Consider the following 13,516-nt stretch of genomic DNA (forward strand, 5'->3'; position numbering starts at 1 on the left):
TACACTAGCCATTTGTCAAATTCCTTCAGCTTAAAACATCCATTATTCCAAGGTGCTGTATTTTTTTTAATACTTTTTAAAAAATTAATTAGTTTATTTTTGGCTGCATTTGGGCTTCATTACTTTGTGCAGGCTTTCTCTAGTTGCGGTGAGCAGGGTCTACTCTTCATTGAAGTGTGCAGGCTTCTCATTGTCGTGGCTTCTCTTGTTTTGGAGCATGGGCTCGAGGTGCGTGGGTTTCAGTAGTTGTGGCACACGGGCTTAATTACTCTGCGGCATGTGGGATCTTCCCGGACCAGGGTCTGTGTCCCCTGCCTTGGCAGGAAGATTCTTAACCACTGTGCCACCAGGGAAGTCCAAGGTGCCATATTTTTAGGTAGCATGTCCTGGACCCCATGACTGCCAAGAGTACCAACTTTTAATAACAAATTTTCTTATTATTCTTCAGAGAAGAGAAGTCTAGGTCCCCACAGTTTAAAGTCCTGTTTGTCTTTCATGTTGTAAAGATCTGATGGCATTAGGTTGGAGAGTGGTGTGTTATCTCTTCATTCTTGTGGGTAATTACCAAAGCACTTTCTTGATACTCTGTTCTACCTCTTTACATAATGCCAAATGAATGCTCACATGGTGCCATTTGATGTGCTTTGAGACAAAAAAACAAACAAACAAAAAAACCAAAACTCAACCAAGTAAAAGGAAAATAGTTGAAGATGGGGAACCACACTTTGGGGCGGTAAGAGATGAGATAATTCCGTTTACAATTCTACTTTTTTTTCACACTGAACACATTTTAAAAATGACTTTCTAAGTAAAAGTAATCCAATACTTATTTATCTGTAAAAGTGTCACCAATGAAAGAACAAGACAAAAAAAAAAAAAAATGGGAGCAGAGATCTGGTGGTTGCCTCCTCTTCCTGGGTTGTTGATAGGGCTGACACACACAGAACATGTTTAGTCTTTAAACTACTTATTTGAATGCTTAGTTGAAATTTGAGCCATGGTACACCAATTAAAACCTTTGAATTCTAAATAAAATCCTTCAGTATTTGCTCTCTAGATTGACAAAGAACTGTTAATTAATCCAATTTAAGTGTGTGAACAGTATTTACACCTCTTTGATTGGGTCTGACTTAAGAAATGCCAATGAAAAAGTGACACAGGATCTATAAAAGTAGGTGGAATTAGATGGTATGCTTTTAAAAAGCCTGAAAAGATTTAAGTAGTCTAAATAAAGACAAGCATACTACCAAATGATTCAAATTTCAGCAAGAAGTTTAATCTTTCTTCCCATAGAATTAAGATAAAACTTAGTAGAACACAATTATAAACTTGTGCATTTCTAGAAAATACTTTTAAGCATATAGATTGGTTTGCTAATGAAATTGCATTTACTGCAATCAAGGTTAAGAATTATAAAACAAATCACTAAAGTTCTGATTTATTTGAATAAAACATAGATATAGAGAACAATCTTTGCCTACATATGTATTAATATTATATGCATACAAAGAGAACAAAAATCTATAAATTCAATATATCTACTTCAGATATATAAATAATCATTTAGATTTTTAAAATTTGCCTGATCTACAATACCAGGATTATTACTTGTCTAAATTCTGGTAACCTTCTGCTATGACTAGATAGGCTGATATAATTTCTGTAAAAATTCTGGTTTTAACTCTTTTCTATCAGCTATTTATGATTGGGAGTCGCTGTTAATCTAGATTTCCTTGTGGAGCATAATAAATATGACAGATCTGAACAAAAGCATCTATCTGTTTAAACTGTATTTTAAAATATAAAATATAAAAGATTATTTTTCAGAGAACCTGATGTTATCTTTGGGAGGAATTGTAAGATATGTATCATCTTTCTTGGAGTTAATTACATTCATTGTTTGTAGTGGATTAACAATGTCAAATGGAAGAATGTTAATTAATTGAATAAGTATTTTTTTTTCCTCTTCTTCTATTTCAGTTGATTTATCTTTAGTGAATAAGGATGAAGAAGCCATCTATTTCTTGGGAAATTCTCTTGGCCTTCAACCAAAAATGGTTAAAACATATCTGGAAGAAGAACTAGATAAGTGGGCCAAAATGTAAGTATTATTTCAAAAGCTATCATTCAACATCTCATATAAGAATTTAAAAAATCACACCAGGTTGTCTAATATTTGGAAAGGTGTATAGTAGAATCTTAGAATTTTAGAGCAGAGGGAACCCAAGGGATTGTGTCATTCAATACTGGATGAAATAACTGAGGATCAGTAAATAAGGTATTATGGCAAATTAGTGGCAGAATCAATAGTAAAGCTTTTTTTTTTTTATTATCAAAACTTTTGAAATATTTAAAAATTTAAGTCCCTCCCTTGAATTGACATATCTACATCATATGCAATTATTTATTTAAAATTTTCTAAATGATTAACAAGGCAGTTAATATTTAGGATTAAATTTAGTATTTTCATGATTAGTTCTTGGCTAAACTCTACCACACTAATTTTTATAAATAAGAAAATAAAAATTGTTGAGGTGGGGACAGGAGGTTGAGTGGAACAGAAAGTGCTTCCCTCCCCCAATTGAACATGATTATTGAGAAGATGCTCCATTTGGGCTTAGCTAACCATGCAGGAATCTTAAATTAGGATTCAATTTTTTCTGTTTCTTTTACGTTCTGCTTTTACTCTTCTGCTTATGAAACCCTTCATACTCTCTGCTAACCTCAGTGCTTACCTTCTTTAATATCAACCTTCTCAATCACTAATTAGCCCTCCCTGAATGTCTATTGCATTAATAATCAGTGCTCTACAACAGGCAGTTTAGAGGTGTCTACTTTCATTAGTTTCATATTCTTAGCTATATTGTAAATCCCTTAAGGAAAATAACCTAATCTTATGTACTTCTTATCCTTCCCCAGTGATTACTGATAAAGCTGAAACTGAAAATATTTTAAAATATTTTAAACTATTTAAACATTTTATACTTAAAATATTAAAAATAGTATAACTATTTTTAAAATATTTTTTGACTCTTAGAATCTGAAAAATAGATATGAAGGGGAAGCTAAACCTGAAGGACAGGAATAAAAATTCAGGAAGATAAAACCAAAACAGATAAGAATTCTGAGCAAGATATTTGGTTCTTATAGAAGCTCAGAATGTCTTTTCCAGCTTTCTATATTTTTCAGGCCAATGGTCTTTTACAATGGGACCAAAACCTCTTCTATAAAGTTTAGTTTACACTGACTATGCCAATGATTACTACCATGGCTATTAGATAACATTGCAAAGTTTCTTAATTTAAGTGGTTAAGAATGTAAGTTCACAACTCAATGCAAGAATAATAGGGTTTTATATAGTTTATTAGGCCTATTATAACTTTGCATAACATTTATGCATAAATTGAAAAATAAATATCACCACATTTGGAAGCATTTTGCACTAGCAGGCTTTAGTATTTAAAAATGAGGGTTGGGCTTCCCTGGTGGTGTGGTGGTTGAGAGTCCGCCTGCTGATGCACGGGACACGGGTTCGTGCCCCGGTCCGGGAGGATCCCACATGCCACGGAGCGGCTGGGCCCGTGAGCCATGGCCGCCGAGCCTGCGCGTCCGGAGCCTTTGCTCCGCAACGGGAGAGGCCACAACAGTGAGAGGCCCGCGTACTACAGAAAAAAAAAAAAAAAAAAAAAAAATGAGGGTCATAGTTAATAAAAATGGTTAATATTCATTTTTGGCCTTAATGTAAAAGATAGCAAAGAATTAGATTGAATTTGAACTTTGGAGAGTGTCCTTGACTCTTGGATATTCATTCAGCAAGACTGTGCATTTTTATCCTTCAGGTATTTTAAAAAGATGCTGCTCTTCTATCCTATTCATATTCTTATGATTATCCTACTTTATTAAAAGACTGGTTGATTATTCTCAAGCCATGTATTCCAGTTACGTTCCAGGAAAGTGCCTCTCTGTCATAATGCCCTTCTATTGTTGTTACCTTTCAATTTTATATTTTACCCTGGACATCAGAAAATTACATAATCTTAAACCCTTCTACCTATTTTTCATCAGACAGACGATTTAGCAAGGAGGTGCATTGTAATGTTTCAAGCAATGTAAACTAAATTTTAAAAAGACTTCTTCTGAAAAAAAGATTAGGTACCTAGTTTGTTTTATTTAGTCTTTTTGCTGTAAACTGTGGTGGCCCAGTCAACATCATAGCCCTGCCAGCCTGATGTCAGTGGTGTTTGAGGTGCATGATCACAATCCTGTTTTCCCCTATTCCACCTTTGATCTTTCATCTCAAATGGGTTTGTTCATTACTTTTTGTTCCTAAATATTTACCTTAAAATTCCAATCTGTCCTTTTCCAGCTAAGGTGTTGGGAGGAAAACCTTTCCTCTACCAACTTACATTCTAGTGGTTGGGGGCCTGAGAATTAATTGACAACAGACAGATTAGCAGGAGAAAAGTTTATTTCACATGTGTGCAGAAGCACTCTACAAACAGTGATTCACTGATCAGCCAGAGTAAAGGTTTAAAACCAACTTAACAAAAGGGGTGAGTTTTAGGGCTTCAGTAGGAAAGTATGGAAGGTTCTCTTGGGCTTTTCCATCCTGATGATAATGGGCAGTATCTTTCTGGGCTGGAAGCCCCCCAAGAGGAAGATGGAGGGAAAGTAAACTTGTAACTCCTAGTGCTAAGAGTCACTTTTCTCTGATGGTGGGTCAATGGCAATGGCATTTTCAGGAGGCTTTCCTTAAGTCTAGATAGTGTTTCTTTCTTAGGCTGCTGTTTGTCCACATGCTTTTAGTTTAAAGTAATCTTCATGACACTCTGGTGGCCTGTTGGTTCCTTCATTTCCCTTTCTGGCTATTGCTTTTGTTTTTGTACTAAATCTCCCCTGCATATATTTGATTTGCCTCTAGATCCAGGGCCTCCCATTACTGTGGTGAGTTTTATCCAATTATCTGTTCCTCTTCATCTCCTCCAACCCCACTTCTGCCCTACTTCTTAGCTGATACCCAAGCCAGGCCAGTGCCTCCCCCTCTTCTAGATCAGTGAGATTTTGAGAAGAACTGAGCCAAAGAGAGCTACACAGTCACTAAACACTCAAATGCACATTGAAATTCGTTGCTTAATGGAAAAAAATATATTAAAAATGTATAATCTTAACAGTAACAGAAATTTGAGTGCTCTAAGAAAGATATTACTCTGGGATATTGATATCAAGTCTCTGTCCATCCATGACCTATAATGTAGGAAATGACATTTGGCTCATGGTTTTCATCTTCTATGTCATCATCTTTTATGGCCTATTGTAGACATACTACCTACTTATCTACAAAATAAACCATCACTGGTCACAATGCCATCCAATCTTATAATTCATATGGCTACCATTTTTGATTATTTATACTAAAGAAAAGTCAAGGATAGTGTAAGAGCACATTGTAAGTTGAGAAATGTATATTGTGTCCCTAAGATATAATCACTGTATCTTAGGTCTTCTGGGTTGTCTTATCTGTTAGATAAATAAATTTCTTTCTTTTTCATAGGAGCAAAAATTTGCCACATTTGTGTTTTTATAGGGATTCTTCTAAGAACTGAGACATATTAGGTAGAATTATTTAAGGAGAAAAATAGCCCACTGAATTACATATTAGGAATAAAAGGCCTGGTTTGCAGACAGTGACAACTTACATGGCAATGTGTGTGCATAAACGGTACTAGTAAAGTACATGGGAGAGGTCTGCTCCTGCAGACCTGCAGTGGTTCAATTTATGGGTTTCTTTCTTTAAAAAAAAAAAAAAGTGTATTGTAAGGGAGAGAGTCCCCCTAACTCTCCTAGATCCATTAGCTGGGTCTATGAAATAAACACAACAGGCAGATTAACAAGAGAAAAGGCATAAAAGTACATTTTTAACATTAAGTGCATGAGGGCATCACAGGAAAAAAAGAAAAGTGAATATCCAAAAAAGCAATGAGATTTGAGAGCTTATGTATTGTCTTAATAGGGACAGAGGAGGGGTATAGAGGCTACTCTAGGGAAAGTAAACGATTTTTAGGATAAATGGAACTTTAGAAGAATAGATGGGAAGTGTGATAGCTTGTGACAAAGTTTGTCTGGCTGTGGTGCTGATTTCTAGTCTCCTCTCTTGTGACAAGAGTAAATCTCCTCTGGTTGATGAAAATTCTGAGGAGGGAATTTATGACAACTGAGTCCTTTTTGGAGGATCTGTCTTCAGGCAGATAAGGGGAGTTCAGAGATATCTTCCCCATGCATTTGCTGTTTTTCAAGTGCATTCCTTTTTATTAATTAATTAATTTTATTTATTTATTTTTGGCTGTGTTGGGTCTTTGTTGCTGCGCGTGGGCTTTCTCTAGTTGTGGCGAGAGTGGGCTGCTCTTCGTTGCAGTGAGCGAGCTTCTCATGTGGTGGCTTCTCTTGTTGTGGAGCAGGGGCTCTAGGCACGCAGGCTTCAGTACCTGCATCATCCGAGCTCAATAGTTGTGGCTCGTGGGCTCTAGAGCACAGGCTCAGTAGTTGGGGCGCACAGGCTTAACTGCTCCACGGCATATGGGAATCTTCCTAGACCAGGGCTTGAACCCATGTCCCCTGCATTGGCAGGCGGATTCTCAACCACTGCACCACCAGGGAAGCCCTCAAGTGCATTCTTTGTGCTTTGTGCAAAATAATCCTTATGCCAAAGAGGCCAGTTTTAGTGTGGCATTTTCTGCCACCCTTCAGTATAAATAAGAAAATATGTGGTATGACATGTGACAGAGCTTTTCCTGACATCTCTGTTGGCTAATCAACAACTGGGTCACAGAAAAAAAGTTGTGATATCATTAAGGAAGACTGTGAAGTCTTATTTATTCGCTTATTGAGGGTGGCTTTTAAAAGCAGGGCCACTTCTCATTTTGTAGGATGGTTAAAGCATAGTCGTATTTCAAAGAGGATCCACATTTCTATTAACTTCCTAATTAGATTTTATATTCTGAAATTTAATTTTCTGAGCAAATACTGCTTTATAGACTTCTCTGAGAACAGCCCACTCAGGCAATGATTGACGCTATGGTAGTGAGTGAATGCTTTCCTATGCTCTCTTTTCCTTTTCAGTATTTGTCAAAGAAGATTGCAGCTACACTGCAACTATTTTAAGCAGTTTTGAATGAGAACAACATAATCTTTCTCTTAACCTGAATATGTACATTATGACTGCAGTGTGATCCACATCAGCTCTTTCTAATGACAGGCCACTTTACTTTGAGTTTTCTGGATAGCACTTTCCAAATACATTTCACTATCTCAGGCCAGGAGACTGACAAAATGAAGAAGCTGACTCTGTGTGTGATACTTTAAAGGGAGGAAGATGACAAAAGCATTGCAAGAAGAAAGTATCCTTAAAGATTATTATCATGGTGTCTACCAGAGTGAGAAGTAGGTGGCATCATATTCTGAGATATAAATTCTCTGAGGCAGAACATAGAATTTTACTACCTAAATGTAATAAGATGTATTGTGCTATCAGCAAGGCCATGGAGCTCTATATGATTAAAATTAAAAAGTATCCAAATATCTGCCTTTAAATACTATTTAATGATAATGATTTTTGTCTTTAGTATTTATATTAGAAGTCAAGAAAGAGGCAAGCTGCAGGCTATCTAATAATAATATGAATAATATGCACTAACAGTTGCCCTTCTTTTCCTCCTTAGTTCTTATAATCTATGTTTATTCTCAAAGAAAGTCTTCTTCCTTCATCTCAGTTTATATGGTAATTGAAATATTAGTTTAAAAGTTGTGTTTTACACCTCATGCTGGTGAAGTGAATTTTAACATTAGATTTTCATTAGGAAAGAAGACTCAGAAAAGGGTACCATGTACCAATATTTTTCACATGTTATTTGTTTTTCATAGCAATCCTTTAAGTTGTATATTGTAACCCATTTACTTTTATAAAAGTGGAAAATTAGGCCCTATAAACCTCTAATAAATGTAGCCTCGGGCCCAGTATTGCCCTGGACCTGTCTCATCCCAGGTGATGGAGCCAATTGCTAAATATTCAAGATTTTTGTTGATACCAAATTGGCCACTTGAATGGAGGTAGTCATACCGCAAAAAACAGCAAGGGCTAAAAAACAGGGCTCCTCCCTTCCAGTTCCCCACTGCTCTGTAGAGGAGAAAAAATATTTTCCTTTACCCTACTGAGTTTTTACCTGAGAGCTTGTAATAAAAGATTAACAAGAGAAGAACAAACAGAAGTGTATTAACATGAATACCACATGTATACATAGGAAATACCCAGGGAAAAATGAGTAACTCCCAAAAGTGGCTCAGAATTCAAGCTTAAATCCCATGTTAATAGGGAAAGAGGAGGAGCGATGAAGGTCTCTTAGAGGAGAGTAAAGGATTTCTATGAAAGATGGTCCTTGAAGAATAGATAAGAGGTATAGTTTGTGACAAAGTTTGTCTGGGGTGTCACTGACTTCTAATCTCTTCTGTGCTAAGAATCAATGACAACTGAATTCCTTTTGAAGGATCTGTCTTTAGGCAGATAGGGAAGTTCAGAGAAAGCTTTGCCATGCATTTTCTGTTTTTCAAGTGCCTATAGCTCAAGATGATCTATATACCACCATGCTACATTTTAGTGTGGTGTGTTCTGCTACCCTTCACCTCTGCGAGAAGGTTTACCAGCTCACCACTGCCAGCTTACTTAATTTCAGAGCATGTATTCATCACAATTAGCACTATACATAGAGCACGTGCTCATTCTTTTCTTCCAAGTTTACATAGCCTTTGGATTCCAAAAGAATTAAAAATAATCTAATTCAAAGCTTCCTAAGATATGTTTGTAACAGTACACAAAGTCACTCCCTTCTTAATCCTTTGTTTTAATTTCTTCTCCTATATTTTTCAAATATTTTGCCTCCTCATTTGATAGAAATTACCAGACAGTTGAAGTTCTCTTACGTATTTTGTGTTTTTTCCATTATGCCTACTGGGATACTTAATAGAATAAAAAAATTGAGCTAGAATATGATAGATGAAATTGCTAGAAAATAGGTCAAGAAATAGTGTTGGCTTTGATTATTGCCACGTTTTACTACCTACTTAAAATGTTACCATGAGTATAGTCACATTTTATACACTTCTATTTAATTTACAGATTGTAATTATATTTTAAAATTTAATTAATAATAATTTTAATCTCTAGCCTCAAATAACAGTTAATATGTTTTAGTATAGGTACAATTATATGGTATGGTATACAAGTAAGGTATTCAAATAGTCTTGAAATTTTCAAAAGAAAAGAGAAAATAATAACATCTTAGACTTCAAAATAGAGAAAAATAATGAAATATATGGCTAATCACCCCTACGCTCCCCAACTAAAAGGAAATCAAAGAAATTTTTGTAAATGACAAGTTAACAAGCAGAGTTCTCAAGTATTACTTTTGGTTTTCAAAAAAGCATGCTTTTTATTAAAACACTACAAAGACTCATTTAGAAATGTCCAGTTGCTAATGCTGATATTTGAAAACTCACACAGACACACACACACACACTCACACAGATACACACAGACACACACATAAACTAAGATTGTTTATCTCCCTTTTCAATTTCAGGGGAGCCTATGGTCATGATGTAGGGAAACGTCCTTGGATTATAGGAGATGAGACTATTTTAGGACTTATGACTGACATTGTAGGTAAGTATCAAATGAATTTTTTCCAAAAGAATCATAAAGATATAACCATTTAGTTATACACATAGGTTATAAGGTAAAAATTTTATTGAAGAATGTCCTGATTTTCTATTTTAATCCATAATACTAAGGCGTAAGCATGCCTTTAATTAAGACTTATTACTAATGTTATTTTTTCTTATATATTCTAGGACTAGTATTTGCTCACCAATGAGAAAAACACATATTTATAATTAAATAAGTTTCATAAAAATCAACTTAAATGAATTTTCTAAGGTTTTATTATATGGTAAAATAAACATTAACCTTAACATTCTAAAGGTCTAAAACACCAATATGTTTTGGTTCATTTCAACTTAACTCATGGTGATCTTTTAAAATTAGGCTGAGTGCTGTTGAAAATAATACAGTTGATGCTGTTTTTGGTATATAATGTATTCCTTAAAGTGAATTCTATATACTCTTGGTAAAACTATTCAAGATAGTTTTAGATGGTAAATGTGTTAACATTTCAAAAAAAGTTATCTGTTTAATTGGGTTGATTATTCAGCATTGCCTAAAATCTTATATGAAATTTAAGGTATTAAACAAACAAAAAATATAGCTCTGGTAACCAGAGACGAGTGTGCTTCTGGGTCCCATAGTAAGTTTCCTACATAGAGCCTCTTCTTTAAGATCAGGAAATGTAACAAACTTCCCTAAAACATACAAATAAACACAGAGAATTAGGCAAAGTGAGGTGACAGAGGAATATGTTCCAAACAAATAACAACATAAAACTGAAGAAGAACTAAGCAAAGTGTTGATAAGTAATCTACTTGATAAAAAAATCAAGGTAGTGATTATAAAAATGCTCAATGAATTAGGGAGAATGGACGAAAACAGTGAGGAGTTAAACAAAGAGTTAGAAAATATAAAGGAGAACCAAACAGACCTGAAGAATACAATAACTGAAATAAAAATACACTAGATGGAATCAACAGTAAATTAGATGATACAGAGGAACGTGTCAGTGAACTGGAAGACAGAGTAGTGTAAATCACTCCAGCTAAGCAGAGTAAAGAATAAAGAGTTGAAAAATAAGGACAGTTTAAGAGACCCCTGGGACAATATCAAGTGTACTATCATTCACATTATAGGGGTCCCAGAAGGAGAAGAAAGGGGTAGAGAAGTTATTTAAAGTGACAATAGCTGAAAACCTCCCTAATCTGGGAAAGAAAACAGACATCCAGTTCCAGAAATCACAGAGATAAGATCAAACCAAAGAGGTCCACACCAAGACACATTGTAATTAAAATGTCAAAAAATAAAGAGAAAGAGAAAATCTTAAAAGCAACAAGGGAAAAGCAAGTAATTACATATAAGAGAACTCCCATAAAACAGTCAGCTGACTTTTCAGCAGGAACTCTGCAAGGCCAGAAGGGAGTGGCATCGCATAAAGTGGTGAAGGGCTTCCCTGGTGGCGCAGTGGTTGAGAATCTGCCTGCCAATGCAGGGGACAGGGGTTTGGTCCGGGAAGATCCCACATGCCACGGAGCAACTAGGCCCGTGAGCCACAACTACTGAGCCTGTGCATTTGGAGCCTGTGCTCCGCAACGAGAGGCCGCGACAGTAAGAGGCCCGCGCACCATGATGAAGAGTAGCCCCCACTCGCCGCAACTAGAGAAAGCCCTCGCACAGAAACAAAGACCCAACACAGCCAAAAATAAATAAATAAATAAATAAATTTTTAAAATTATTTAAAAAATAAATAAAGTGGTGAAAAAACCCCACAAACCTACGACCAAGAATACTCTACCTGGCAAGACTATCATTCAAATTTGAAGGAGAAATGAAGAGTTTCACAAATAAGCAAAAGCTAGAAGAGTTCAGCACCACTAAATCTGCTTTACAAGAAATATGAAAGAAACTTCTGTAAGTGGAAAAGAAAAGGCCACAACTAGAAATCTCTCTCTCTGTTTTAATGTTCTTATACAGTATTCATTTGCTCTGTAACAATTCACATTTTAAATAGTGCTTCCTGACAACATGCCAGCTGGCTCTTCTTGAATAGGGGCAATAAGGATAGCAATTCACATTCAAGGTGGTGATATTACCAGACCACACTAGAAGGGTAAGCAGAGATCCTCTGAGGGGGTGTGTGGTGGGGAGGATGTTGTCTAGGGTAGAGGGTTTGTAAGGGAAGGAAAGAGAAGGTTGGGAGAAGGAACACCCTTGAATTTGCAGAAGTCATTACTCTATCTAAGTAGTGGTTATATTGGCTTTGCTGGTAACCCCATGTAGGGAGAAGAGGAAGAAAGGAGCACTTCCTATCTTAGATGTTTGGTTGGGGGGTTGCCTGCGAGGAGAAGGAAGTTAAGGGACACATTTGACAAGAGACCAGCACCCACACCAATCAGGTGAAGCTTAGTCTTCAGCCACCATTTACATCTTCTGTACTGGCAGCAAGAGGGAGAGGGAACCTCAAGCTTTTGTACTGTGTTTAGCAAGGAGAGATTCAAACTTATTATAGTTTAGGTATTTAGTCAACTAAAAATTAGTCCTTAGAATTCTCTATTAAACTAAAATCTCACTGGTAAAGGCAGGGAGGACACAGTTCAGTCCATAACATATTCCTTGGTGAAAACAGAGTTAAATAAATGTTTATCCACCTCTACGCTAACTTAGCTCCCAGTATCTAGGCAGGAGACTGGAAAAGTCTTCTCTACAATATTTGGGTAAGTCTTTTTTTTTTCGGTACGCGGGCCCCTCCCTGTCGTGGCCTCTGCCATTGCGGAGCACAGGCTCTGGACGCGCAGGCTCCGGATGCTCAGGCTCAGCAGCCATGGCTCACGGGCCCAGCCGCTCCGCAGCACGTGGCACCTTCCCAGACCGGGGCATGAACCCGTGTGCCCTGCATCGGCAGGCAGACTCTCAGCCACTGCGCCACCAGGGAAGCCCCCCTACAATATTTGGGTAACCTGAAGGTTCTGACATGGGTTTTCATAGCACGACAAACCCCACCACATGCACAGCGGGGAACACAGCAGGTTCTTAACACACCCCAAACTACCAGACTTTAAGGAAAACCTGTTTTTAGTTTATGAACTATATGAATGTGTAACCTGTTCCATTCAGCAAGTTAAAAAAAAAAAAACAAACACTCCATCGAAGGGTTGCAAGCAAAAGCAACAAGCTCTGTTTGCTGCTAGTTACTACTGAGTAATCATTACACTACATACATTTCTGTTTTATGTGGTTGTATTATAGGATCAGAAGATTGGCTTCTAGTTTAAGATAACACATTAAGTACAAACTGAAAATGCTCCCTTCTATTCCTAAAACAGAGAAATGATAGAAAAAAATTTAAATTAACAAACATATAGCAACACTAAAAAAAATTAAATATAAATCCCTACTGATTGCTGAAGAAAGAAGTAGTTGAAAGCTGGAAGCACGATATATGTGGGGTAGTGCATGGAGCCAGGAGTGTGTAGGGCCTGATTCCAGGACTCTCACAAGAAACCCCAGGGTGAATCTGCAGAGCCCTGGATGCTTGGGGCTCAAACTCAAGGCCAGAACCTTGTCAGCCAGGGTGGGTAAAGGTGTAAACATAGCATTGCCTGCCAAACCAGTCAGGATCTTGGGAGCACAGAGCATTTGATCAGACTGCCAGCATTATCCAGAGGAGTGTATATTTTCATGGAGGGAATTCCCACCTGAACAATCCTGGACTACATTTACAGGTGTATTAATTAGTTGTTTGACAATGCTTTCATTTATGTTCATTGTTTAGATGCCTATTATATTCATTCAAATACCTATGTA

At 36.6% G+C, this 13,516-nt stretch overlaps 1 protein-coding gene across 4 annotated transcripts in view; it reads left to right on the forward strand.

Moving 5' to 3' along the window:
* Positions 1–13,516, forward strand: part of KYNU (kynureninase) — a 103,991-nt gene that overhangs the window by 22,204 nt on the left and 68,271 nt on the right. For all 4 annotated transcript variants that reach the window (XM_067027504.1, XM_067027503.1, XM_067027506.1 and 1 more), the window contains 2 exons: positions 1,981–2,101; positions 9,630–9,712. In XM_067027504.1, coding sequence (XP_066883605.1) covers positions 1,981–2,101; positions 9,630–9,712 — 204 coding nt within the window. The remainder of the gene's footprint in view (positions 1–1,980; positions 2,102–9,629; positions 9,713–13,516) is intronic.

The sequence above is a fragment of the Kogia breviceps genome, chromosome 2 (assembly GCF_026419965.1).
Source record: "Kogia breviceps isolate mKogBre1 chromosome 2, mKogBre1 haplotype 1, whole genome shotgun sequence".
Lineage (NCBI taxonomy): Eukaryota > Metazoa > Chordata > Mammalia > Artiodactyla > Physeteridae > Kogia > Kogia breviceps.